The 27,623-nt window shown below is 50.3% G+C and overlaps 10 protein-coding genes across 10 annotated transcripts; 5 read left to right on the top strand and 5 right to left on the bottom strand.

Moving 5' to 3' along the window:
- Nucleotides 1-670: 670 nt before the first annotated feature.
- On the bottom strand, nt 671-2,906 carry PG985_004538 (uncharacterized protein; the record flags this gene model as incomplete). Its single annotated transcript, XM_066824307.1, has 3 exons — nt 671-1,591; nt 1,655-1,966; nt 2,022-2,906. 3 exons carry the CDS (start codon nt 2,904-2,906, stop codon nt 671-673), a joined length of 2,118 nt encoding a protein of 705 aa, XP_066687467.1.
- Nucleotides 2,907-2,928: 22 nt separating this feature from the next.
- Nucleotides 2,929-9,239, bottom strand: PG985_004537 (polyketide synthase; the record flags this gene model as incomplete). Its single annotated transcript, XM_066824306.1, has 9 exons — nt 2,929-4,925; nt 4,981-6,635; nt 6,686-6,845; nt 6,905-7,532; nt 7,773-7,929; nt 7,994-8,427; nt 8,482-8,750; nt 8,825-8,969; nt 9,030-9,239. The coding sequence occupies 9 exons, from the start codon at nt 9,237-9,239 to the stop codon at nt 2,929-2,931; spliced, it is 5,655 nt and encodes a 1,884-aa protein (XP_066687466.1).
- A 1,067-nt stretch (nt 9,240-10,306) lies between these two features.
- Nucleotides 10,307-11,747, bottom strand: PG985_004536 (uncharacterized protein; the record flags this gene model as incomplete). The annotated part of the gene is made up of 4 exons (XM_066824305.1): nt 10,307-10,791; nt 10,847-10,920; nt 10,979-11,469; nt 11,562-11,747. The coding sequence occupies 4 exons, from the start codon at nt 11,745-11,747 to the stop codon at nt 10,307-10,309; spliced, it is 1,236 nt and encodes a 411-aa protein (XP_066687465.1).
- Nucleotides 11,748-12,816: 1,069 nt separating this feature from the next.
- PG985_004535 (GroES-like protein) lies at nt 12,817-14,028 on the top strand (the record flags this gene model as incomplete). The annotated part of the gene is made up of 3 exons (XM_066824304.1): nt 12,817-13,079; nt 13,188-13,317; nt 13,375-14,028. 3 exons carry the CDS (start codon nt 12,817-12,819, stop codon nt 14,026-14,028), a joined length of 1,047 nt encoding a protein of 348 aa, XP_066687464.1.
- A 189-nt stretch (nt 14,029-14,217) lies between these two features.
- PG985_004534 (uncharacterized protein) lies at nt 14,218-15,342 on the bottom strand (the record flags this gene model as incomplete). Its single annotated transcript, XM_066824303.1, has 1 exon — nt 14,218-15,342. The coding sequence occupies one exon, from the start codon at nt 15,340-15,342 to the stop codon at nt 14,218-14,220; it is 1,125 nt and encodes a 374-aa protein (XP_066687463.1).
- Nucleotides 15,343-15,882: 540 nt separating this feature from the next.
- PG985_004533 (uncharacterized protein) lies at nt 15,883-17,621 on the top strand (the record flags this gene model as incomplete). The annotated part of the gene is made up of 2 exons (XM_066824302.1): nt 15,883-16,211; nt 16,283-17,621. 2 exons carry the CDS (start codon nt 15,883-15,885, stop codon nt 17,619-17,621), a joined length of 1,668 nt encoding a protein of 555 aa, XP_066687462.1.
- A 59-nt stretch (nt 17,622-17,680) lies between these two features.
- Nucleotides 17,681-19,495, bottom strand: PG985_004532 (uncharacterized protein; the record flags this gene model as incomplete). The annotated part of the gene is made up of 1 exon (XM_066824301.1): nt 17,681-19,495. One exon carries the CDS (start codon nt 19,493-19,495, stop codon nt 17,681-17,683), a length of 1,815 nt encoding a protein of 604 aa, XP_066687461.1.
- A 207-nt stretch (nt 19,496-19,702) lies between these two features.
- On the top strand, nt 19,703-20,599 carry PG985_004531 (serine hydrolase FSH; the record flags this gene model as incomplete). Its single annotated transcript, XM_066824300.1, has 3 exons — nt 19,703-19,744; nt 19,825-19,978; nt 20,064-20,599. 3 exons carry the CDS (start codon nt 19,703-19,705, stop codon nt 20,597-20,599), a joined length of 732 nt encoding a protein of 243 aa, XP_066687460.1.
- Nucleotides 20,600-20,999: 400 nt separating this feature from the next.
- PG985_004530 (flavin-binding monooxygenase) lies at nt 21,000-22,487 on the top strand (the record flags this gene model as incomplete). Its single annotated transcript, XM_066824299.1, has 1 exon — nt 21,000-22,487. One exon carries the CDS (start codon nt 21,000-21,002, stop codon nt 22,485-22,487), a length of 1,488 nt encoding a protein of 495 aa, XP_066687459.1.
- A 1,177-nt stretch (nt 22,488-23,664) lies between these two features.
- Nucleotides 23,665-24,696, top strand: PG985_004529 (uncharacterized protein; the record flags this gene model as incomplete). Its single annotated transcript, XM_066824298.1, has 4 exons — nt 23,665-23,706; nt 23,766-24,017; nt 24,069-24,354; nt 24,440-24,696. The coding sequence occupies 4 exons, from the start codon at nt 23,665-23,667 to the stop codon at nt 24,694-24,696; spliced, it is 837 nt and encodes a 278-aa protein (XP_066687458.1).
- Between the last annotated feature and the right edge of the window lie 2,927 nt (nt 24,697-27,623).

Here is a 27,623-nt window from a genome sequence, read left to right as displayed (position 1 = left end):
TTGGAATTATGCAGGTCGCCATTATCCGGGTGTCCGCCCCCAACTTCAATATTGCCGTTGTGATGAAGCTGCTTGTCTCACTTGTGCAGCTCCCACCGGTCCGCCAGAGAGCCCACGCCGCTTTATCACACAGAACTCCCTCCACAGCATGAGGCGCAGAGGGTTACGTTCCGTACTACTACCATAGGCAGGCTGCGGTCCACCTTTGGAGGTAGTACGACAAGAGTACCAGCTAGCCTGTACTTTGTACCATGCACCAATGTAATGCACCGCACCACTATCTGCGAGTGTCCTTCGGAACAATTTGATATGTGTGTCGACCCAAAATCCAGCAATCAAGCTACTACTACTACCACCTCCTGTCTTGTCAGCCGGACGCTCCTCGGCTACGGGATTAGTAACTGGCTTCTAGTCCGCAGGGAAGATAGCGGTGTTATCATAAACAGTGCATTGGTCATGTAAAAAGTTGCTGCATTAGCAAGAGGACAGCATAGCCCGACAATTTGCATGTAATCAGGTGATGAGGGTATTGCGCAATCGAGAGCAACAGATGATAAATGAAGTGCTATCTGAAAGGAAATTAGGACATGTACAAAAGAGAGTAACGTTCTGGTGCTATGTATAGATAGAAGAGACAGACGAGGCAGTACGTGACCGCTGCTAAGATACTCTACTCCCGTATTTCCTGCAACAGAAGGACTGTCAGGTCTTGTACATCGCTTGGAGGCTCCTTATCCCCGTCAATCGACCTGTAGTTTTCGAACGATGCTCTGGCGGATACCGGATATGGTGTCCCCCCTTGGATATCAAAAATGGGAATATCGACGCCGAAGGTCTTCCCAATCCAATTGCGCAGATCCATCGCGGAAAGGGAGTCAATCCCATAGGATATCAACGGCATCTCTGGGTCGAGGCGATCTGTCGAAATCGCCAACGAGGTCGAAGTGCGCTGCAACAAGGCCTCACCGACGATAGCAGCCGCTTCCGCCGGTGACTTTGCCGCAGCCACTCGCTTGCCGGCGTCCAAGTGCCGGACAGCGTGTGATGCCGTCGTCTCCAGGGTAGACGGCCCCTGCCCACCAGCCGGGACATGGTGCATGTGGCCCCAGAATGGCTGCGCTTGCGTGAAGGGGACCTCCTCCAGGTCCTTCCAAAGCGCCGGCGGCCGCAGCCCGACGATGTGCTGGCAAGGAAGCGTGGCGCGACCGGGCGGGGAGTGCGTACGGCAATGCAGATCGAGCACGGCGAAGATCTCTTTCATGTACACCAGCTCCACTTGGGCCGCCTGCTTGATCCGCGTCATGCGGTCCGAGTGTGTCACCAGGTACCCCTTGTCGGCCACAGCGCCCAAGTTGATCGAAACGCCGTGCCCCCCCTGGAGGGTTCGGAAATGGGCCAGATAGTCCTGATAGACGTTGCCAGCATTGTATCCGGCCAGAGACACTCTGCCTGCGACCCCGGCTATTGACGACATCATGACGAAGAAATCGAGGGCGTTGGGAAGCAGCTCGTGTAGGTTCCAAGAGCCGATCACTTTGGCCTCGAGCGCCGCGCTCCAGTCGGGAAATTCAAGATCCTCAAACACGACCTCCTATATGCACTAGTCAATACGGGAGCAGACCAAAACGCTGCTGCGAAGACTTGCCTTCAACACCATCGAAGCCTGGATGCAGCCCTTGGTGGGCGGAAAGGTCTCTGAAATGTCTTTCATCACAGATCTCAGGATTGAGTTCTGTGTGACATCGCACCGGGGCGCCTCGACCGTAGCACCTTTACCTCGGAGTTCCTCCAAAAGTTCGAGAGCTTCCACCGAGGAGGCTCCGGATCGTGACAACAACACCAAGAAGCGTGCGCCACGATCCACGGCCCAGCGAGCCATCGACATTCCCAGTCCTCCCAGACCACCTGCTATGACATAGGTCGCGTCAGGACGAAGACGGCATGTGGAACCCGTGGCCACGTAAACCTACGAGACTTTTAGCGCACATCTTCAAGCTATCCCGCAGGGCTGGTCATCTTACATCCAACTTATCCATATTATCGAATTCGACCAAAACTGTTTCTTCGGGGCTGACACGTTGCAGGCAGTCGGCCAGCTTGGGCAAATCCGAAGCTTTGAATGAAATCAAATCATGCCTGGCGGGTGGCGGGCTGATTGGGGCCAAAGCATCAACGGCGTTTTGAAGGGAGCGGATAGGAGTTGAGCTTCTCGATGCTATAACATCTCCGATGTCCACGGTTAGTACATGCAGGCTCCGAGGAATGGTACTGATAGCCCAGGAATCCTCTTTTGGATACGAGGACCGGGTAATCGAGATGCAATGGCCGCCGTGTCGTACGGCTGCTAATAGTGAGGGTAGCGAAATGCCCAAGGCACCACTAATGACTATGTCAAACACCTCCTGCCAGAGAGGTGCGAACATTGGATCTTGGTTTTCGAGCCATGTTTGAGGGAATATGCGCGCTGGAGGAATCCCTAGAGATTCGGTCAACCAAGTGCCGTCCTCCTTGTTCACCGCCGAAACCCAGATATTTGAGACCTTCAAGCTTCTCAGAACTTCGACGGCAGCCTGTCCAACAAGGCTTGCTGCGTCGTGTACCAAGATCTTGGCGCTCGACTTTGCCTCCACGAGCCCCGTCAGGGCCTTGCGGGCGGCCAGCATGGGCGGCACCCGCGAACAGGCTTCGGCGTAGGAGAGGCCGCGGGGCAGTCGAGCCGCCATGTAGGAGGGCATTCGCAGGTGAGACTGGAGCAGGCCGGCGCTGGGGAAACAGACGCGATCGCCCAAACGGAACTGGGACTGAGCCCCTGCGCCAACAACGAAACCGACAGAGAACGTGCCCGGCGGATCAGAGGCCGCGCCATCGCTCCTCATGGGTAGGGCCTCGGCATGGCAGCCGTGCATTGACGTTACTCGTACCATGACGTCAATCTCCTGGGTACTTGGCAGCTCGGCGGGGGGCGGCCGTCTGTGTGTAGACAGACTGGCCCGGGAATGGTTGAGCGGCCAAGGATAGCTGGAATGGGCTGTGTCTCCACAGTAGCGCAGAAGAGACGGCGTAAGGTACGACGCTTGCATCTACGTCTACCTTCCAGGAATTGGCTTCAACGAGTCGCCTGGTGTGCAGTATCTTGTCCGTCTCTACGTATTCTTGCTCGTAGTGCTCCCCGTCCACGGCGGAAAGCATCTCCCAGGCCACCTGCAAAATGGGGGCTGTTTCGTCAGAGAATGCCCTGGGGGGTTCCAGAGCCAAGGTGACGACGTGATATCTGTAATGTTCAGATCGCAACGTCCGAGCTAGACCATCAATGATGCCAATATCGGGGCTTGGCACACGACCACCACCAGATGAGACCCATAGCTGGTGGTACGAAGACTGGATTACGGACTTCAAAGGCTTCCAGTCCCTTGGTGCCAGGCCTCGAAGAAACGAGGGGTCGTAGTTTAGTAGGCAGATGATGAGATCCTGTCCGGCTGGGCTCGATGCAACCGCGTCCATGGTGAGCACGCGGGGTTTGGCTCCGACCAACTTTGCCAGTGGGCTTTCCAAAGCCTGGGCAAGCGCACATTGCGCTGGAGAAGACGCATCAAGCACAATCGCAGTACCAGGGAGCTGGACCGGTTGCTTAGTCATTGAGACGTCTTCACGGGCAGAAGCAGTCATCCAGCCAGAGTGGTGTGTTCCGTGAGCATTTGTTGGAAGAACCATTTCAATACCAGTGAAGCCAGTGGCTTTCAGCAGCTCATCCCATTGATCGGTCCCGATGCTTGGAGATAGCAAAGGGGTTTTGTCCCCCGACCTCACCCACCACCCGGGGAACAGCCCGAATACGAACCCCAAAGTCCAGCCCGACGGGTCGAATGTCTCATGCATGATCAGTTTCCCGCCCGGCCTCAATGCCTGTCGCACATTACGCAGCGCCTCCGCCAAGTCGGACGACAAGTGGATGACATCGACGGCAAGCACCACGTCGTATTCGCCCTGCCCGTAGCCTTGCGCCCCAAAGTCATGCTGGATATCGAGAGCCCCAAACTTCACTTGGGACTGGAAGCGCTCGAACTCCTTCCGCAGAGCAGCCAGGAATGCCGACGAGACATCGGTGAAGTCGTACCTGGCACAGCGTAGGGACCCCGGCAATGGACCGGGCTGGCTTTGTAGTGCCTTGAGGAAGCGGCGAGTGCCAGCGCCTGTACCGCCTCCGACCTCTAGGATGTTCATCCCCGGCTTCTGGTGGGCGAGGAGGTCCAGATAGTGACAGGCCTGTACCGTGCCACTGGTGTTGTAGAGATCTTCGTAGACGGCTTTGAACTGCTCTGCACGAACAAATATTTCCATGGGGTGTATCTCGTCATGGAATAGCGCTACTAGATTTGCTGCAATCTCGAGATAGATCCTGCCGATAGCCGCGCCGCTTGCCGCACCATCGACACGATTCCTCAGACAGTCAAGGGAACGATTCACCTCGAGCGTGCTTGGTGACTGGGTAAGTCTGTCTTGATGGTGCCCCAAATGATGGTTGGCCCAGTTCCAATAGTGCTTCTTCCAGTCCTTGGTGAGCTCAACTGGAGTCACCTCGACGGACTGTTTCAGTCTGCGAAGAGATATCAACGCAATTTCTTCCAGCTCGAGATCCAATTTCGATCTTGTGACGCTGGGAGGGTGGAGAGACTCCAAAACCACTTGTGTCTGTTGAGGTGTCAGTTTACCAACCGCTGGCCTGCATTCCACGCTCATATGAAATTGCCTAGGGTTAGGAAGTGTCACAGCAACTGGCGTGTTGGTTGTGTTTATCACTTCCAGCCCTTCGTACCAAAGCCCTAGAGCCCCGGGTTTGTCGGATTTGATGGCGATTCCGTTGCTGAAGAATCCTCGATGCGTGACGCGCGATATTGTGCTATAAGCAGTGATGGATGGCTGCTGGGCTGACCAGATAAGTCCTTCTCCCGATATCCAGAGAGATTTAAGACTGCTTGGGACACTTGTAGCCATCGGTCTGGAGCCCCCGGAAGTCAATGGTGTGAAGGCGAGGTGGAGAATCGCGTCCAACGAAGTAGGATGGATGATTTGATTCTGTCCGGCCGAGGAGGTCGATGCGGAAAGCCCCGGGGGTAAGCAGGGAGACTTCAGCCACTGCTTCTTTGGTCGCATTGTATCTTTGGCCTCGCAGAGCTTGGAAGGCCGGACCATACTCAAGGCCATGCTGTTGCAGGTAGCTGTACATGGCCCGAGACTCCACGGAGCTGTCATAGCTCTCTGGTGGACTGGCACGTTCTCGGACGAGGGCTTCTCGTTCCTCGGCAGCCCTCTGCTGGTCCCAACCGTCTGTAGACGTATCCGAGAATCCCACGGTAATCGTCCCCCGACAATTCAACTTCCAGTGTTGATCGCTGAGCGTGTGAATGAAAAAATCCCTCTTGACTCTGCCGCTGGGGTCCTCGCCAACCAGTCGAAGTCCAATCTGGACTTCGACGGCTTCCGAGGTCGAGCGCAGTTGGATCGGAGCTTTGAATGCGACGTTTTCCAGTAGGAACGTGTCTATCTCCCGAAATGCATCAATCTGTCTCGCACCCTCAACCGCCATGGCCATCATGCCTGCAGCGGGATACAGGATGATCCCCCTGACAACGTGATGGCTCAGCCATGGAATTTCGGAAGCCCTGATTATGTGGCGCCACCGGGCATCCGATGGAATCCAGTCGTTGGAGCGAGTACCTATCAGCTCCGATGGGGTGTGCTCTCTCAGTCTGTAGTTTCTGCTTAGACGACTTTCATGCCAGAATTTCTGGCTATGGTCAAATGGGTACTCGGGCAGGTCGACCAGGAGTGATCGCTCCGGGTCCGCTCCTGGCTCGTTGATCGCCCTCAGCCGAAGGGGATACCCCATGCAATGCAGCTGCCCTAGGGCTTGCATCATAGTTTCCATTGCCGGCCTGTTGCGTTTGAGCAAGGAAGCATATCCGATCGAGGCTCCACGAGGACAGGCCTGGAGAATAGCTCGGATTGGGCTCTGGAGGGATGAGTGAGGTCCGATCTCCACAAGATGATCTACCACTGAGACAAGCTTGTGGCTTTTGTCAACCTTCTTGGTAAGGTCTTTGGCAGATTTGACACACATCAAAGCCACAGCCTGGTCGAACTTAACGACGGAGGCCATGTTTCGTGACCAATATGACGGTTCCAAGAGGCATTTGGGTTGCACTGCTTCGCCTGTAACGGTCGATAGCATCGGAACCCCTTCGCCAACTGGAGCTTCCAACTTTCCAATCAGCGATGCATATTCGTGAGAAATCGGACGCATCTGTTGAGAATGGTACGCGACCGATACAGGAAGCTTCTTCGCGAATACGCCCTCATCGTCCAGCAGGGCTTTCAAACGGTCGACTAAGTGGTCTTCGCCAGAAACAGTCACGTTTCGGGCACTGTTGACACAGGCCACAGAGATTCCGAAGGAAACGGCGTCGGATTCGATCTCCTGCAAGCGGCGTCGGGCTTCGCCTTCTGACAGCGCCACCGACATCATTGCACCCTTGGGATAAGATGCATCTTCAGACCTCAATAACTTTGCCGAGCACAGCCCTCGGATAAATGCCAGTTTCCAGGCCGATTCCATTGTTACGGCTTCGGCCGCGTACCTGGACGCGGGTTAGCAAACATGATAGGGAGGTTGAGTCGGTCAACGTACGCTGCGGCGATCTCTCCAGACGAATGGCCAACGACGGCACAAGGTTTGAGGCCGAGCCTGCGCACAAGGTTGATGAGTGCAACTTGGAGGACTGTACAGAGTGTTTGGCTCTGTTCGACTTGGTCGATACGTGAGGTCTCTTCTGGCTGGAACAGCTCGTCTGCTTGTTTTTAGCAAATGTTCGATCCAATAGTAGTTCATCATTGGATATGGACCTACGAGTAACGGACCAAGAGCAGCCTATGCTTTGCAGAAAGACCTGGGCACGGCAGAGCTCTGCTTGAAAGGAAGGAAACACGGTGAGCTCTCTGCCCATGCCGTACCACTGAGCCCCTTGACCGGTGAAAACGAAGCCGACCCGTGGAGATTGGGGACCAACTCGAATTGGATCAGAAATAAGTGATTCGATTCCAACCAACTGCGCTGCGTCGTTGAGAACAGCGCATGCTCTCCAACTAAGATGGGACCGTCGGGTGTCGAGCGTATACGCCAGATCATCCAGGATTCCGGTCTGGACCTTGGCCTGTAGCGCCTTTCCCCGAAAATGGACCTGGTACGCCTGCGCAATCCTTCCAATCCCCCCTTTGTCAGCGGAAGACCAAACGAGCAGTTTTGATTGGTTGTAGCTGCCCTTGAAGCCGTTGCTAAGCTTCAACGTGTCTTGCGGTTGCTCCGATGGACAGGGTGAGGAATGCTTGGTGCAATGCTTGCCCAGCAGTGACCTCAGACGCATGTAGTTGTAAGCATCGTCAAGGACAATGTGCGAATTGGCCCCTCCATAACCAAAAGAGCTTACCGAGGCGCGTCTCAGGCCCTTAGCAGGCCATTTATACCCCTTTTCTGGGAACTAAGCCAATACGGTTAGCACTGCAACTACTATATATTCAAGAAAAAAAAAAAGAAAAGAAAGAAAAGAAAAGAAAGAAAAGAAAAGAAAGAAAAGAAAAGAAAGAAAAGAAAAGAAAGAAAAGAAAAGAAAAGAAAAGAAAAGAAAGAAAGAAAAGAAAAGAAAGAAAAGAAAACGAGAAACACCTAATATCGCCAGAGGCAAGGAAAGGATGAAAGCAAAAAGGGGCTCGGAACCAACCTTGATCTTGAGATACTGGGTATCTATCCTAGGATTTGGCGATTCGAAGTTGGCGTTTGGAGGTATAACTCCTTTTTCTAGGACCAGGGTCGCTTTGATAACCCCTGCTAGGCCACTAGCCCCTTCAAGATGACCAATGTTGGACTTGACAGCGCCCCTATCGAGCAGTCAGCGAGCAGTCAGTCCATGCACATGAGCGAGGGGGTCGGCGGCGCACTCACACAAACAACGGGTCTTCCTGCGAGCGAAAGTCGCGGAAGGCCGCCCCGATCGCCTGCGCCTCGCGCGGATCCCCGATCGCGGTGCCTGTCCCGTGCGCCTCGCAGTAGCGCGTGTGCGCCATATCCAGCCCCGCCTTGCGGTACGTGTCGCGTATTAGCCGCTCCTGCGCCGCGCGGCTGGGCTGGGTGATACCCGGCGTCCGGCCGTCCTGGTTGGACCCCGTCGCGCGGATGACGGCCCGGACGACATCGCCGTCGCGGATGGCGCAGGACACCCTCTTCAACACCAGGACCGCGAACCCCTCGCCGCGCGCGTAGCCGTTGGCTCGGCCGTCGAAGGAGTAACAGCGACTGTCGGGTGAGAGGAAGTCGAGGTTTGCCATGGATATGTACGCCTCTGGGGCATAGGTCAAGTTGCAACCTGCCACCAGACACTACCGCTGTATGTAAGCTAACGTTGGCTGGAGTCAAAAAGGAAGGGCCCATACGGTGTCACATGTCCCATTTTGCAATGCCTGGCATGCAAGATCCAGGGCTGTCGCTCCACTTGAGCATGCCGCATCCAGACCGATGCTCGGACCGCGTAGATCGAAAAACCAGCTCAGCCGATTCGCAAGCATGCTCAACCCTACTCCAAGCGCGGCATATTTTGGGAGGGTCTCGGGGTCTCGATACATTTGCATCAGATAATCCCAACCAAACGAACCAACAAAGACGGCCATCTTGGAGCCGGCTATACTTTCCATCGGGATCCCGGCTATGAGCAAAGAGTTAGATGCGTTTTGTGGCGAGTTTTATATCACAATATGGTATGGTATTGATTTAACACACCGTTCTCAAAAGCCGTGTACGCTGTCTCCAAGAGCCATCTCTGCATTGGGTCCATAGCAGCTGCCTCGGCCGGCGAGATAGAGAAAAAGCCAGCATCAAAGGCGCCCAGGTCGTCGCGTAGGAAGTGACCGCCCTTGGCTGAGAACTAGAGCAAATTCAGTCAGGGTACTTCATAATAGAAATGATACGTTTAGTAAAGACTTACCGTGTTTGATCTGTTCTCTCTTTGATAGAAGCCATCGGGGTTGATGCGATCAGGCGGTAAATTAGTAGTGGCACAACGCCTCTCCAGCAACATTTTCCAGAAGGCCTCAGAACTCGTCGCCTCCTGGGGGAACCGGATGGAGAAGCCGCAGATTGCGGCCGGGTCATCATTGCTGCCGTCCAGGCTCGCGAGCACTGGCAACGATTCCATGGTTGCACCTTTGCCCGAGCCGTCTACTGGGACGGAACAGTCGCAATCCATCTCAAAACCCTTTCTTGGTGCCTTGGAGCGTTTGGACGTTCAACCCATATGAGTATTAAAGTAACTTGCCGAGGATAGAAACATGAACGGATGCAGTATGCACCTGTGTACCTCGAGCCGAGGCATCCATGATCGAGAGCGCAGCAACCAAACAGCCCTAAAGGGCTGCCAAGGTCGGCTAGGATGTGACTCTCCGTCCCGCCGTCACCATCCCAATGCCAAGTAACCTGGTAAAATCTACATAGGTAGGTACCAATGTATCAGCTTGCATCGCCTCCCCTTCCCCCATAGTCCCCCCCGGAACGGACCGCACTGTACGCAAGGTCTGGTTCCACATTTTATAATGCACATCAGCAAATACGGTTATGCAGGTAAAAGCAGCGTCCAGGTTCCTCGGATGCCTAGATAAGGGGCAATGCACTGTATTTGTGAGTGGGCTCACTTTTCGTAGGACCATATTCGGCAGCCAGATCACAAGTACTTGCGAGGTACGTTGCATCGCTAGAGCATGCGGCCCGCGTCGCAGCGGTTAGCCACCTGCTGCCTAAATGCCCGGAATCCGGATAGTGACTCTTCCCTTCTCTTCGTGTCACCCTCGGTCAATGTTTAGTGAACAGGCCAAATCTGTAGGCCTATTGGATAGGAACTTTCGCGCAGTGTGCGTCACGTCATCTGTAATCTCCAACATCAAATAATGTCTCTCACGCCCGATCACTCTAGGAGGACAAGCCAACTGAGTTGTATCAAATGCATTGCAAAGTCAAAGGATATGGTTTGCCTGGCTCATGCGTCAGTCGGGTTACACGCGGACACAGTCGGGCGAGCTTCTCTCATTGAATTAGGGTCTGAATTTGAACTGCATGCTATGGGTTCGGCACATCGACCGTACTGTGCTATGGGTAATGAGACGTGTGAACCAAGCTCTTGGCTGCACTTAGGTGACCTTTTCAGTATTGATCGCGCCGCACTTTAAAGTCGCCCTCCACATGAATGATGTTAAGAAGTTCTCCCCCCGGCTATACGAGCGTCGAGTAGTTCCCGTACTGGGCATCGCCTGGACCTGGACGGACCCGCGCCGGGTATCCCGCCTTATGTGACGATGTCAAAGACTCATTTGAACGTCCGCCGCTGCCGGCGGCGCCGGGGAAGCTCATCATATGATGCTCGCTGCCGACCGTGTCCCTCGATTGAAGCTCCGTTCCATTGTAGACGGCGTCTTCATTTGGATCCGGGGACTCGTCTGACTCGCCCCCCGAGTTCGGGTCGTGCGCCGGACGTGCACCGGAGCCGTGGATGCGCACGAAAACCCCAGTCTTGCTGCTGGTGAGGGTGCCACTGCCGCTCGAGCTCGAAGTGACCAAGGAGGACACCTTGGACGCGAGGGGCTCCAAGTACGCCGCAGTCAAGTGACGACCGAGTGCTAGCATGGCTGGCAGGCAGACGCTGAGCAGACTGATGGGGGTTTCGGCGGTGAACCAGTAAAATGAAGCAATGCCCTCGTCTATGTTCAAGTCAGATCTGCACCTCCGATTGGCAGGGTTGGAACCGCCACTTACACGTGATGTCACTGTTTACCGTGTTGCCGGCGCTGAGAACGGTTATCAAACGCCCCATAGAGACGATTACTACACTGGTGTATGTTAGTTCCTGCATTGTTCCTACTCAATAGATGCGGTAAATGTCCTTACCAGTATCCCAGCCCAAATATGATTGTCAGGGCGATCTTCTTTGCGCGGTTTATCTGCAAACGCCAAAGAACTGGCATTGGTACTAACAGAATTCCCAAGTCGATGAAGACGCTGGGAAGTGCACTGCCCAGAAATAGGGCACTGATAGGGCTGCAGTGCCCAGAAAGACTCGGGCTCCAATTCTTGGCGACGGGGCTGCATTGGAAGATGGTGCCCAAGACAATACCAACGAACCAGGCCAGGTTGGCGCCGTGAAGTACTAAAATAGCCACCCGAAACCATTGCGGCACGCTGGGCGCGGGCAGAGCACGGTGGAGAAACAACAAGGCTGACGCTTTGGAAAGAGCGAGAGCCAGATCGTAGACGAAATAGATGGCGAAGAAGACCTTGAGGAACAGCGCCTGGTCCTCTCTGCTCATCATCCACATGTGGCGACCGACTCCCAAGTCAATTAAGATGAGACTCATGATGAGCTGCGCGATCAGGACCATCTTCACGACTTTTGTTTCAGCATGGAAATATCACAAAATGTCATTTTATGTTGGGAGGCCTGGAGGAAGGGTTTCGATCCAAAAGGACTTACGGCAGACAGTAGGGACGCCCAATCATCCCACCACAGGCCGACCGTGTGGGCATCTGCTTTCCTCCCCAGGCTGCGCGACCACAGTCGCAATGTGATGACCACGCCGGTCAATACAAGCATGGCGATGACGAAGCTGCGGAATGGAGAGCCTATGTCATCGTGGGAACCGGGAGGTAATTCGTCCATCTCCACCGGGCAGGGGGGGCTGGGGACTTAGTCGTGAAGACGGAGGAAAGGAGAATCGATAGAGCAGTGGCGTTTCGTGAAGCCCTGCGCTGTTGATGAAAATTGTAATTGAATCGAGAACGCTGAGCCGAGCTATTTCGTTGTCAGAGGCTGGCGTCGGAGGTTTTCAGGCCGGCAGGCTCCAACATTTGTAGTTCACTCTTCAAGACGACTTGACCCAAAAATAGAACAGCAGATTTTCTTACGGTCTGCCAGGAGATGAGCCCAGCATAATCGAGTAGAGCCTTGTTCGCTTGCATCATCCATGTCCAACTCCAATCTGTAACGGGTGGCATGTAGTATGGGGCAGCTTCCTATTACGGGAGTTGAGCATGTTGTTGGTTGATGACATGATGACAGTTGCAGGCTGCCGTCCCCAATCGATCCTTCGAGATTTGATCGCTCAAGAAGCTGACAGCAGGCTCTCTCGGCGTTGGGCCGAGGTGCCACACGAATGGCTATGTGACTAATGCAAGGGAGTATCCTGTTGGGAGCCGAGCCGTCTGAGAGAACTCACAGGCTGAGCTCTGTATCCGCATGCAATCTTTACTATTTTCGTACGTCGAGGTTGCCTCTGGGGCTCATTTCTAGAATCGGATGCAACCATCTCCAAATTGAACGTGGGTGGCATGGCACATCGTGCCGCACACTGTGTAGCAGGGGGTGTGGGACGCAGGGTTGGATCCCGGAAGCATTACGTAGCTCTTTATCTACTCCCAACGAAGGTGTTCCTATCTCTGGTTGGCCGTTGGTCATCAGTAACGCTGAGTCCTGGCCAACCACCCAGGCTTATTCTCCGCATCTCGGCGGCAAAGCGCGGAAGCCATAGCGCTATCTTGGCACGCCGTTTGTGGGTAATATTGTTGCTCCGAATTCGAATGCAAGCTGTCTACTGGCATTTGACCCAACAAGACTCACTCACGGTCACAAGCTGTTTCCTGATCCGAACACTATTACTGCTCGGACCTATCACATAGAGTCTTCGTCGATATTGGAATGCATATGACTGCATACCCATAGGCCGCTCAGCATGAGTTTGACCCCTGCCGTGGTAGTTATTGACGGCATTGCTACTGTTCAGGATCTAACATTACCACGGTTGCAAGATGATTCCATTCTCGTAAGAGTCAAGGCCATCGCGCTAAATCCGGCAGACTGGAAGCACATCGACTACGGCACTGTGGACAATGGCTGCCGAGTCGGCTGCGACTTCTCAGGTGTGGTCGAGGATACTGGCTGCGCCGTCCAGAGGTTCAGGAAAGGGTCGAGGATTGCCGGCTTCGTCCGAGGCTGGTACGTCAAGACGCTATTTCACACGACAACAGAGCCGATTTTAGTTTTATCATTCATCACCCCCGTATATGCTATTCACCAAAATGCTGATACTATCACCTTTTCTAGTGACAGAGCCCACCCAGCGAATGGCGCATTCGCCCACCATATAGTCGTGAAAGAAGGCCTTCAGCTTCTCGTCCCTGGCAACACCACGGACGAAGAAGCCGCAACACTGGGTGTTGCTATCACGACGATAGTATGGCCACTTCGTGGTAGCCCTTACCTCCGTGATTATGCTAATTCATGGCATTAGGGCCAATCGCTTTATAGGTCGCTGCACCTTCCGATGCCAACCACGCCAGCGCCAGAAGCCTCTTCACTCCTTATCCACGCAGCCAGTACGGCGACTGGCCTGCTTGGTGTTCAGTATGCGAAGGCATCTGGGCTCAAGGTGATCGCAACCTGCTCGCCTCACAACTTCGACGAGGTCAGGTCGATGGGAGCGGACGTGGTGGTTGACTACCGCTCCCCTCAATGCGCCGCCGACATCAAACGGATTACAGACAACAGGCTGAGATACGCTTGGGACTGCATCGGCACGGGGGTTGATGTCTGCATCGCCGCCCTGAGTGATTCGGAGCCTGTCTTCTACACGACTATCAACCCCATGGACAAGAAACAGGTCCGCAAGTCTCACCCGAATGTCCAGATTCATATCACAATGGCCTATGATGCGTTTGGCGAGGAGTACCTGTGGGAGGGTGAAGTTGTACCACCGAAACCAGATGAGCTTGAATTTGCCATCTCGTTCTTTCAGCTGAGTCAACGCCTTCTAGCTGCTGGGAGTATCAAGCCCATTACGCCAACTGTCAACTACACTGGGAGCGATTTGGGTGGTGCGGTGGCTGGCCTAGATGAATTGAGATCCGGGAGTGTGAGCGGAACGAAATTGGTATACACAATTTGAGACAACGCAATGAGTAGCAATCCCAGAGCGGTAGATAGCCAGTGCGTTAGGCTGATTTTCATATGTGAGGCCAGGCTTTGTCTTCCACAGCTGGGTCTAAATGATTCTCCATGATGTCACAAAAGCTGCTGGTAATGTCTGTGTACAGTCTCCGCTTTTACCCATGTGTGAAGGTCATTCCAGGACGAGTTATGTTTGCTTGGGCTCGCATTTTGCAAAAGTGCTTATAAGGTGTGCCATCATCTCGGCACTATCCACCCAGCCCAGCATTGCACCAACAAGTAATGTGTCATGCGGCGCATTCTCTTCATAGCGGAGCCAGATGTCATTCCCTTCGACGCGGTCCATCTCTTCCGCCCACAGCGCAATGTCAGCTTCAAACAGCTCGTCACTGCCTACGGTGACGAGAGTCGGTACAGGGGTTGGGAAGGGATGGCCCAAAGGGGATATGAAGCGATCGGCAGGGGAGGCCTTGCCGGCATACGCCATTGCGCCCCAAAGGAGATGCGAGTGGGGCAGGTAGTCCGTCTTATAGTTCGGGTTGCTTGTAGTTACGATTTCGGGACCGACCGAAGCTTTGGGCGCGACCCACGGCGACATCAAAACTGCCTTTGCGGGAAGGGGGATCCCCAGGTCCCGGCCGTATATCGATAGATATCGAAGGAGCCCAATGACGAGATTACCACCGGCGCTGTCGCCCGAGACGGTGATGTGGTTCGCCGGAATCCCCAGGGTCTGAATAAGGTGCAAGTAGCTGGATAGCGTGTCTTGAAGTGCAGCAGGGAAATGGTGTGACCCGGGACGAGACGAGAGCCGGTACTGAGGCGCAAAGACGGCCGTGACGTCGCCGCTCCGTAGCAACGCCGAACACATGAATGCCAACTGTTTCGGCCTCCCATCGCCAGTGATAAATGCCCCTCCGTGCATGTGTAGGATGATGGTGGAAGAAGAAGGCATTTGATCCGGACTTTTCAGGGGCTCAGGATACCACGTCCCCCCGATGATGGCCGGGCATTCCTGGCGATCCAGTGGACCCCTGTAGAAATACGCCGCAGCAGGCTCGATGAGCGTGAACCGTATCTTTTCCTTTAGAGGTTCCAGAGACAGCGTACAAGATTGTTGAGTACGGCTTTCGATGTGAATGAAACGCCTAGCCAGCTCAACCATAAAGAGCTGCCGCAGGGTCCATTTCTTCTGTGGCCGTCTCCATGGCATCAAGACATAGGTCGTGATACGAGTGAAGATGAATAAAAAGAGGGTGACGAAGCTAACGATTTTGTAAAGCCAGCCGTACGGCCGGCGGGGAAGCGCCATATTTGAAAAGTCGATGGGCATGTTGATACAGCCGTGGGCGAGCTATGTCTTGACCCTCTCGACGCTCTCAGCGCTATGGCCCCAACGTAGAATGAAGCCTGACCAATATCCCTAGCTTGAAACGACAATCTCTGGCCGCGTTGACGGAACATCATGTCTAGTCGACCTTCGTCCCACTGCACCTCAGGTGCATCAGCCGGCCCCCACACAATTCACCAATGCAGAACATAACAGTATGCGGCCCGGCGGCTATTCTCACTTGACCCTTGACGGTAGGTGTGGGTACAGCAGGTACTTCCGGGGTACTTCAGCCGCCGTGGCGGGTACGTACATATGAACCTTGACAAAGACGGGCCCAATGGAACCCTTTTTGGCAATGGTCCCAGGGAGGGATGGGCACTTCACACTCTGTCCTAGTTACCTCCTGCTACACTTCTGTTCATTCGGCTCTTTCCATGCGATCTTTTCTCTTTCGACCCTCCAGGGACTTCCTCTGAGCGCATCTCCACTGCCAGATTGACTGCCCTAGCCAGCAAAATCATGTCCCGAAATGACCACTCCGATGGCCAAACAGCATCAGGAGACTCGGAGCTGTCTGGTGCTGCCAAGGAGCGAGCCTCGGTTGGCATCACCAACCCACAGTCTCAACCTCAAGCCGAGAGCAGAGCCACGGGGGAACGCCAGTACAAGGGCGTGAAATGGGCCATTGTCATGATCTCGTTGATCTCGTCGACCTTTCTCTACGCCCTCGACAACACGGTTCTGGCTACCGTGAGGCCCAGCATGATCGAGACGTTTGGGCGAATAGACATGTTGACATGGCTGTCAATCGCCTATCCTATGGCCGAGGTTGGATCCAATCCCTTCTGGTAAGGTTTCCCCGTCCATTGTCGCCCGCACTACCCTGAATTGTATCCATTCTCTTACCTATACACTGTAGGGGCAAGCTGAACACTCAGTTCGATAATAAGGTGCTCTATCTCATTGCCATGGCGACGTTCGAGACCGGCTCGGCCATCATCGGCTCAGCTCCCATCATCGAGGCGGCCATCGTGGGCCGCGTCATCGCCGGACTCGGTGGGTCTGGCATCTACGTCGGGACCATGAACATCGTGTCGGCCATGACTCTGCCATCGGAACGGACAAATTACCTCAACCAGGTTGGTTTCGCGTGGGCTCTGGGCGCGGTACTCGGCCCCGTTGTCGGCGGCGCGTTTGCCCAGTCCGCGGCCACCTGGAGATGGGCCTTTTACGTCAACATTGTCGTCGCCGCCGTCGCCGCTCCGGCCTGCGTCTTCCTCATCCCGCCGGTGGTGCCGTCCAGTCCCAAGAGCGATACGCTCTGGCGGCGCATCAAGCGGATAGACTACGTCGGCGCCGTTCTGTTCATCGGCGGGGTGGCGTGCGTGGTCGCCATTCTCGGCTTCGGCGGCATCGTCTATCCATGGGATAACGGCCGAATGGTAGGCCTCTATGTAGCCACCGTCCTGGTATGGGCCGCCTTCTCCATCCAGCAGCGCTGGAGCTTGCTCACCTCCGACAGGATCTTCCCGCTTCAGTTCATTAGCCATGGGGAGATGGTCATACTTTTCTGCTGGACGGCCATTGGCATAGCCAATGTCACCGTCACCATTTACTCCCTCCCTATCCTGTTCCAGTTTGCCTACGGCGACTCGCCCTTGAAAGCCGCGCTGTGGACGCTCCCCTTCATCGGCACCATTGTTGTTGCTGCCGGGCCCCTCGGTCCGCTGTTCCCCAAATATCCGGTCTACATGGTCTGGTATCTCGGCGCCAGCGTGCTTTTGCTGGTCGCCGGCGGCTTGATGTCGTCTATCCTGTACTCCACGCCGCGGGGGGTTATCTGCGCCTACACCATCGTCCAGGGGCTGGGGTGCGCCCCGATCATCCAGCTCGGCTTCACCGTCGGCCAGAGCAAGATGGGCCGGGCGGCCGTGGGCCAGGTCTCGGGCTTCATGACGTGTGCGCAGATGGGGGCGCTCGCCATATCGCTCGGCATCGCCACCACCGTCTTCATGAACCGCACCACGGAAGACATCGCCGCCATCGCGCCGGACCTGCCGCGCGACATGATCCATGCCGCCATCAGCGGGGTCGGCTCGGCCGTCTTCGACCACCTTCTGCCCCAGGCGAGGAGGCGCGTGGTGGAGGCTGTGGCGCGCAACATCGGAAAGGTGTTCTATCTTAACGTCGCAGGGGCGGCCTTTGGGTTTATCATCGCTCTGTGTCTGAAATACGAATGGCTGGACCTGAGTGTCTAATGTCGGATTGCATGGGTAGTGATTGATATTCATACTAGTTCATGACGAGCGGTTTAGTGCTAGACGTACGCAATCGTCATTCCCGCGTACGTCCCTTGTTTCTCATAGAAGGTTATCTTATTCGAGCCATCCATAGCAAATCTGTAGATGGTTCCAGAAAGTTCGGCGGCATAGATGTGTCGCTTTTCCAAATCAAGCTTGATCCCAATTGCCTCATTAAGATATCTGACGAGCAGTTCGTAATCCCTTCCCGGCCACGCTTGGATGCCACCCAGTGGCGCTTCTGTCATCCTATCCAAAGACACCCGGTTGATACTGTTCCCAATTGGGATCTCGCCCCGATCCGTCCAGTAAAGCTGGTTTTCTTGCTGGTCAATGGCCAGGTTAATCGGTTCGGGTAAGTTGCGCAGCAGGCACTGAACGTCGCTGCGGTTTCCGGCGTCTTCACCTGCAAGAAACTCCAAGTGCGCACGGAATATTCTGCCTTTGTTCCCCTTGGGAGGGCCTTTCTGGGTCCAATACAGGTGACCAGTCCGGACCGAAACAGAAACTCCCACGCACCAACGAGCTGGGTCCTCCACCTGCTCTGTCAAGGCAGGATCTCCAGTTCGAACCAGCATCTCGAGCTCGGAGCCGTCGAAGTCGCAACGCCAAACGGCCAGTCCCTCTCGGTCGGCAAAGTAGATCTTTCGGCCCTGGGGTTCCACGACGAGCTGCTTGGGCGTATTAACCACGCCTCGGCCGACTATCTCCTCGACGTTGTCGCCGTCCAGGTTGCTGCTGAAGACCGCCCCGTCCTGTTGCCCTGGCACCCCCATGCTCGTCCAGAAGATCTGACCTGTCGCTGGGGATACGTCGATCCCGTCCGGGAGGTACTGACCCGATGCCAAGGCTCTTAGTGGTTTCCCATCTGGAGAGCCGGAGAGGATGCGTCCGGCATGATAGGCATCCATAATGACATCGCTTCGTAGTCCAACATCAACAAAGTACATAAGCGGTTTCTGCAATGCTTCAACGCTTATGGGGACCTGCTGGGCCTGTTCCAATCGCTTCCACGTCTCTGAGGGATCTTTGTCATTAAATGTCACCCTGGGCACTTTCGTATTCGGTTCTGGCAGTGAATTTGCCGTGTGCATCTCAGGGTACTTCTGCGAGAGAGGATGTTCTGCTGCCAGCAAAGATGGCGAAACAGCGTGCTCCCACAAGTCGGCCTGAATGCCGCCGATGTCACGGGGAAGCAGGACCCCTTGTTCCAAAAGCCTCGCGGTTTCATGTTGAATGGCCGCCCACAGACGACCGAAGATGAACCCCGCCGAGTCGTTGGCGAGGACCCAGGGGCGCATACCACTCCGACGGAGCTCGGAAGCCAAGAACAAGAGGACATCGGGGTCTGTCTCGCCACAGCCCATCAGTTCCACCACACGGGTCGACGGCGTCATATAATAGCGCATGTTAAGCATCCGCGACCTGACTGACGGCTCGAGTGAGGTCACAAGCTGCCGCGACTTGTACTCGGACGAGCTGGTGCAGAGCACGGCGTCCCTGGGCGCTGCCGCGGCTAGTTGGCGAAACATCTGTGTTTTGACGGAGAGAACCTCCGGCATGGCCTCAATTACCAGCCACGCATGCTGGACAGTCGCATTCAAATCACTAGAAGCGTGGACAGCGCCCTGCTCGGGGGATTCCTGGCCCCGGGGATCTGAGGCGGTTCGGCACCACTGGAGCAAATCCACCTGCCCAATTTTGTCGTTCTCGTATATATTGACATCGTGTCTACCCTTGGCCCAGATAATTGCAATTAGTCGGCCAAGGTCACCTCCGCCAAGCACCGCGACCGGGCGATTCGTGATCGAAGGCAGAGCGGTGGAAGACATCTTGGGCATGAAACAGTGGAGAGTCGGTACTGATGTGTACAGCTGTAAGGGGGCATACGACAGTCAGACAGAGAGGGTGTGTGTGTATATATAGAGCCCTATCGATCCTATTGGGAAGAGCCTGCCTGATGGCATTTCTTCTTCCTTGTCTGCGATTTCCTCACCCACTATCATCTGTCTGCCTACTTCCCCTCTCTCAATTATACAATGAAATTCCTCTGCATTCACGGCAATGGTTCCAATAATGCGGTAAGTCATATGTCCCGTCTTTCTGAGAGCCGTAGCACCTTCAATTATGGAAAGCAGTTGGCTGACATTGGTTGGTGCAGGTCATGGAGTTGCAAACTGGTAATTCTGCCAGAACCTTTCTGGCATTTCTCCGACCCCGCCTAACACACTTCGCAGCAGGGCTACGGTATGAGCTGGAGGACCAGTACGAGTACGAGTTCGTGGAAGCAGCAGTAGCCGTGCCCATGGCGGCAGGTGAGCATCCCCCTCCAACCCCCAACCCCTCCTTACCAACCCATGCAGGAAAGCAACCTAACGCTGCATCTTCTGTCCCACCAAGATGTTACGTCCTTGGCCTCTCCGGGCCAATCGTTCTTCGGCTTCTACCGCCCTGCCGATTTCGTGAACCTGCGCACAGCGGTGGATCAGTTGGAGGACTACATTCGCACCGAGGGCCCGTTTGACGGGGTCCTCGGGTTCTCAGCCGGCTGCGTGGTCGCGGCTTTGCACATTCTGGAAATGCAGCGTCGTCGTGAACAACAATATGACAGCGGTGGCGCTGCCGTTGCCGGCAACGACCAACCAGAGCCGCCGCCATTGCCCTTCAGGTGCGCCATCTTCGTGTGCAGCGCTGCCGTTCGCGGTGCCTTGGAGTTTCTGGGCGGCGATCCCCAGGCGGAACGAATCCGGATTCCCACGGTGCATGTGATGGGGTCGAGCGACGGGGTCGAGCCGACGGGCGGGCAAGAGCTCAGCCAACTCTGCGACCCGGTGGTACGTACCGTTCTGGTGCACGACGGAGGCCATGAGTTCCCCAAGGGCGAGCAGCTGATCGAGATGAGCCATGCTATTCAACGGGGACTCGATGTCGTCTGAAGCTTGTCGATAATGTTACAATGGTAAAAGTCCCTCGGCTCCCCTCCCCCCACACACGGATGTTGTTGGTAGTACTTAATTAGCCAGAGTTGCGTGTAATTAATAACAAAGCCCCGCCCCGAACGCTGCAGAAGACGCATCTTTCACCAAACGGGCATCGACCTGCATGGAGTGAGTCGTTTGTAGCTCTAATGAAGTCTTCACACTGTCCATTGTTCCATCGACTCGCATGCGCACCGCAAGGCGGATAACAGGACCGCATGGATAGTTATCATCATAGCCGACGTGAGCTTTTATGGCCTCCGCATGCGTTCACTGGAATATGGTAAAGACTTATCCTCATTCAGCACATTCTCATGCGGGTGTTCCTTCCACCATACTTCCTTGCTCGCCCTCAGAGATGGCTCCCCGGTACGAAGGCGCGCCTGCGCCAGAAGCCCACGACGTCGTCATTGTTGGTGCCGGTATATCTGGAATCAACTGTGCATACCGGATGCAGACGGCGATGCCATCTGCATCCTTTGTCGTGCTCGAAAGTCGGGGGCAGCTGGGTGGGACTTGGGACCTGTTCCAGTTTCCCGGAGCGCGCGCCGACACAGATCTCCCCACGTACGGGTTCTCATGGTACCCGTGGCCCTTCAACCAGAGCGTGGCAGAAGGCCCTGCCATCATGTCATATTTGACAAAGGCTGTTTCCGAACACAACCTGCAAGGCCGGATTCGGTTCCGCCATAAAGTGATCTCGGCCAACTGGTCTTCCAAGGAGAAAAGTTGGAGCCTAGTTGTGACATCTCAGGGTTCATCCAAATTCTTTCAAGCCCGCTTCCTAGTTCTCGGGGCAGGATACTACGACTATGAGGCTCCTCTTCCAGCAGAGGTTCCAGGGCTCAGAAACTTCCAAGGGGCAGTTATCCATCCTCAATTCTGGCCGGCCGGGTTTGAGTACGAGGGGAAGCGGATTGCCATTATAGGCAGCGGGTCTACTGCCACTACGATTTTCCCCGAGATAGCCAAGAAGGCGGCGAAGACGACCATGATACAGAGAAGCCCATCTTACATCCACTCAGGGAACCTGGCCACACGGCTCCCACAACTACCATCGTGCGTGTCCAGGTGGTTCCCCCAGCCGCTGGCCCAGAGACTTGAGCGGCTGTACTTCATCGTCGTCCCGTACCTGTTGGTGCAATTCTGCCTCCGATTCCCCGCTCTTGCGAGAAGTCTCATGCGGAGGGAGGCAGCTCAGTATCTCCCGCCACGAATCAGGCTCGAGCCGCACTTCGAGCCGCGTTACAACGTCTGGGAGCAGCGCCCGTCCATATCTCCCGACGGAGAGTTTTTCCGGGCTTTCCACCGCCCCGGGACCGAACTAGTCACCGGCGAAATCGAGGCCGTCACGGACCGCCAAATTCTGATGTCAGGGGGCGAGTCGCTGGATGTCGATGTGATCGTGACCGCGACCGGCTTTCGACTCAAGCTGGGCGGCGACATCGACTTGCGTGTCGACGGCGAGAGTGTGTCGCTCAAGGGGCGGCTCATTTGGAACCGGGCCATGTTCGAGGGAATCCCCAACCTGGTGTACATGATCGGCTACGAAAGACACAGCTGGACCTTTGGGGTCGACAACACGGCCATCATCCTCACGCGCCTGATAAGGCACATGAGCCGTAACTGTGTCACGGCGGCAGTGCCGTGGCCGCCAAAGGACATGGCAGGAAGTTCGGGCACGGAACCCTTTTGGCAACTCAGCTCCACGTACTGCACGCTAGCTAACGGCGAATTGCCAATCTATGGAAAGCAAGGACATTGGAAACACAAGGACAAGCCACCAATCGACTGGTTGTATGCTCGTTGGGGCAATATAACGGAAGACATGATGTTTTCCGTCTGATCAAAACGTGATGGGGAGGGGCTTGTGTACGGTGATTAGCAAGTACTTGGATTGGAAATGATTCTGGGTTTCCCCGCCCCCACCCTCCCTGAGAAGCTGCGAGTTGCAATTCGTGCTATCGATTCGATAGACCGAAAGTTTGACGACATGAAGTTCCAATATATTCATTCTAGCAGCTTACTGTACGTATTATCGGCCTAGGAGCCAATAAATGACTTGTGCAGGCACATAGTTGACGAATCCATACATTTTCATACATACTGACTCTAATTGTATTACGGCGTGCAAGGGAGGAATGCACATACCCCCGCGCGGCCCACTCCCACGGCTGCCCTATCGGATGAGTGAGAGAGAGATTTGCGCATATGTAGGTACATCTTAATGCATTGGTCGTTGGTGTCCACAGTGATTTTAAAGCAGCGAGTCTCATTGCTTTGACCGGTGGGCACCAACCGCTAATGCATGTGCGGAGATCTCTCTCTCTCATCCGGCAGGGCAGCCGTGGGGGTGGGCCGCGCGGGTGGAGGCGGGGGATAAATGACGAGAGGTCATCCTTTATCAATCAACAGGGCATAAAGTTGATGTGACGTGACGTGACAAATGGCAGGCAGTTGGCTGTGGTGACACAATCGTCCCCGATACGTTGTAGTATTGATCCACTTTGCATACTATCCCGAACCATGTCGTTGGGGGCCAACACCGTGTACCAATTTTGCATATTCTCCCGAACCACGTCGTTGGGGGCCAACACCGTGTACCAATCGTACGATATGGACGAGGCCGGGTCGTACAGTGCGCCTCTCAAACTCCCCAATTATTTGGCGTTGAAACAACTGCGCAAGGTCTTCCTGCAGCATCATCCTTTTTCGGCTTACATCCTCGGAACATCCAAAATACAAGGACGATGGCAAGGGGTACACAGCCGTTGGTTTCCACTTGCCCGTCATAATCCCCTTCTACGACACAGGAAACGCAGAGCAGGCTTCTACCCCTCCCAGTGGTTCAATTGGTTTTCTGCGACTCGCTTTCGACCTCTGTCTCTGCCCTCCTTAGTTCCATCAATACCGCATGTTTTGCAGCAGCCTCTTCGTTAAGGGGGAACCAGTCAAACAAGGGCTCTATCATAGATTCCGTCCTCACTCAACTCACCATAAAGCGAACTAGTGACACGCGAGAGATGGCACAGTTCCAAGATCCCGGCTTCGTTGTGATTGCAGGGGTCCGTGTTATTCTAGTCCCCCCCCCCCCCTTGCCAACAGATTACTAATGTTCCAGTAGGCTGCAGGGGGCATCGGTCAGGAAGTTGGCTTCACATTCGCAGAAGCCGGCGCCAAAGGCGTTCTGTTCGCCGACATTAAACTGGATGGCGCAAGTCGTGCGGCGGATCACAGCAAGTCTCTGGCTACAGCCCCAGAATACGAAGCATTGTCGATGGAACTGGACATGACGGATACCAAGTCTGTCCAGGCCACAGTGGACTACGCAATTCGTAAATTTGGCAGGGTCGACTGCTGCGTCAACGCCTCGGGGGTGCGTGAGGCCAGATGCTTCAAGTGATACAGCCTTTGCTGACTCTCCGAGAAGGTCGACACAGAAGCTTACAACTCCATTGACCAAGTAACCGAGGATGACTACGATCGAGTGCTTCGGGTGAACGCGAAGGGAACTTTTCTCCTCACTAAAGCTATAGTCGCAGCCATGAAACTCCAAGATATCAGGCATGTAAGCCTGGGGCGACATGGAAGTCGCGATGTCGGCCGCGGCTCCATAGTTAACGTGTCCTCTGGCCAATCCATCGCGGCCGCTCCGCATAGGACGCCTTATGTTACTTCCAAACATGCAATTTTGGGACTGACTCGCGCTTCTGGTAAGAGACCCCGATCCCCCATCCCGTCCTCTCTTATGAGTCGAAAGAAACGGTTCGATTGCACTAACCATAGCCTTAAACGTAGCGATGGATTGCAAACCGTTCGGGATCCGCGTGAACCAGGTCAGCCCTGCTTGGGTGAGGACGCCCATGTACGACGAGAATTGCAGGCGGGAACCGCTGACACCCGAGGTCGTTCGAAAGTTTACTACTGGCCAGGGTCCCATGGAGGCTCACGAAGTGGCATCGGCCTGTCTATACCTTTGCAGTACGAGCGCCGTCTCTGTCAATGGCGCAAACCTGGTGATGGACCATGGTATCACGGTTGGGCCTGTGATATAGGAATGATCTTTCTCTTCGCGCTGGCTATTAAGCAGATGTATATCTAAGTGTGTCTTCTTTTTCTCGTTTCATCCGAGTGAACGGCGCTGCTCAACTCTGTCTGCCCCAACAAGGGGTTTGAAGTTGGCGTGGCAGTCATGGCTCTGTATCCCTCTTGCTACACCTACTGTAAAAGTTGCTGCTGGGAGGTAAGCCAAGCGACCCCCTCGTACAATACCCCCTTAACGCAACAGCTTCTTTAAATATTAATTAAAAATCGAAAATAATAAATACAACTATATTTTAAATTAATTTATAATATTTTAAATAAAAAGAGTTAGAATAAAGTTATTTAATAATATATACGTTTTTATATTAATTAATATTAATTTTATAAAATAAATCTTAAATAAAGAAATATTACCTTTAATTTAATAAAATAAAAAATTTTAAAACTTATTTATTAATTAAACTCTAAATTATACCTATTTAAGTTTAAAAAAGATTTAAAATAAATATTATAATATTAGAATAGGTTTAAGCTTAAAAGGTTTTTAAAGCCCTTTTAAGGCTATATAATACCTATAGTTTACCTTTTTTAATTAAAAAAAAATAAGCGTAAACTTTATTTAATATAACTACTTAACGATAAACTTAATACTTAAATTATATTAAATAACTTTTATAATTTTTACGTTTTTATTAATAATTTATTTATTAAAAATATTATTTTAAATTAAACTATTAATAAAAAAAAAAAAAAATAACCTATAATAAAATACGAAATAACTTCGAAGTTAATATTAAATTTATAAGAAAAAAATAAAAAAACTTTATTAAATCTTTTTAAAAATTATTTTAAAAAATAATTTATTAAATTAATCGCTTTAAAATTTAATAAAAATAAAACGGCGATATAAAATTATAATATTATTTAAATAATTAATAATTAATTAAAAAAAATATAAATATTATTTAAATAAATTAAATAATTAAAAATATTTAATTTTATATTAATTATGAAAATATTATAATTAACCTTTTAATATATAAAATATAAAAAAAATAATAAATATATAATATAAAAAGTTTTATAAAACTTTAAAAAAGACTTATTAAACTTTAAAAAAAATATAACTTTATTTATATTTAATTTATAACTAAGCCCGACTTTTTTTAATAACTAATTAAAATTTATAAATAAAAACTTAAATTTAATTAAATTTATTAAATTTAATTATAAAAAATTTAATATATATTTTATTTATATTAAATAAAATAATTAAATAAAAAAATTAAAAATAATCTTTAATAATTTTAAAAAATATTTTTAAAACGTATATATAAAAATATTATATATATATAATTAAATAAATTACGATATTAAATAATAATATCGTTTAAAAAAAAGCTTCGATACGAAAAAAGAAATAAATTTTTTTTAAAAAAATTAAAAAATTTATTAAAAATAAATAAAGTTTATTATTTATAAAATTATAAATAAAAAAGTTATAATTACCGCTTAATTAAAATATATTTAATAATAATTAAAATAAAACCTTATATATTTTTATTAATATTTAATTTTTTTAAAAATTTAAATAAATTAATAAACCGATAAATAATAAATTATATTTTTTTTCGAAAAATTATTAAAACTTTATATAAAAAAATTATAAATTATTATAATTAATTATTAAAATATTATAATAATATAATCGATTTAATAACTCGATATTAAAAAATTTTATTTAAATTTTAATAAAAAAAAAAATAACTTTTAAAATTTTATAAATATTTAATTAAATAATAATATAATAATTTTAATATAAATAAACCGAAACGATAATATAAATAAAAAAAGAATAAAGATTTTTAATATTATAAATATTAAAAAAATAAAAAAATAAAAAAATTTAATAATAAATAAATAATAAAAAAATATAAATCTTTAAAAACTTTATTAAATTTTTTTAATATTATTTATTATAAATATTAAAAGAAAAGATATTATATAATTAATTATATAAAACCGATACTTACGTAATATATTACGGAAAAAATTAAAAAATTTTAATTAATAAAATAATTTTATTATTATTATTATTTTTTATTAAAATTTTTAAAACTTTTTATATATTAATTTTTTTTTATTTTTTTTTTTTTATATTTATTTTTATTTTTATTTATATTAATTTAAATATTTATTTAAATATTAATTTTATTAATTATATTTTTATATTAAAAATAAAACTTTAATTTATTTTTTTTAAATTAATTTTTATTATTTTTATTAATAAATTAAAAGTTTTTATATATAATATATATTAAATTAATTTTAATATTATTAATTTATAAAATATTACCCGCTATTTTTGTAAACTTTATATTATAATAAATTAAAATTTTAAAAAAAATAAAACCTTTTTATTATTATTTTTTAAAATAATTAAAAAAATAAATATTATATTATATTTAAAAATAAATTAATAATAATTTATATTAAATTTTATTTAAATTTAAATAATTAAACTTTATTTATTTAAATATATATTTCGAAAAAATATATTATATTTCGCGATAATTTTTATACTTAAAATAATTCCGAACTTTTTAAAAAAAAAAGTTCGAAATAAAAAAAAACCCTATATTATTTTATTTATATAATTTTTAAACGTTTTTTAATATTAAAAATTATTCTATTTTATTATTTAATACCGTAAATTATATTATTAATTTTATTTTTAATATTTAATTATTATATTAATTAATATACTTTTTTTTTTTATAAAAAACTATAAATATTAAAAGAGTTTATTAAAATAATAAAATTAAAAAGAAAAATTTAAAAATTTTAAAACTTTATAAAAACGTTAAGATTTTTTATATTTAAAAAAAATAACTTAATATAAATAATAATAAATTATAAAGGTTTTAATAAAATTATT

The sequence above is a fragment of the Apiospora marii genome (genome assembly GCF_038362585.1).
Source record: "Apiospora marii strain CBS 49790 chromosome Unknown utg000003l_segment0_segment0, whole genome shotgun sequence".
NCBI lineage: Eukaryota > Fungi > Ascomycota > Sordariomycetes > Amphisphaeriales > Apiosporaceae > Apiospora > Apiospora marii.
This window is presented reverse-complemented; position numbering and strand designations above follow the sequence as displayed.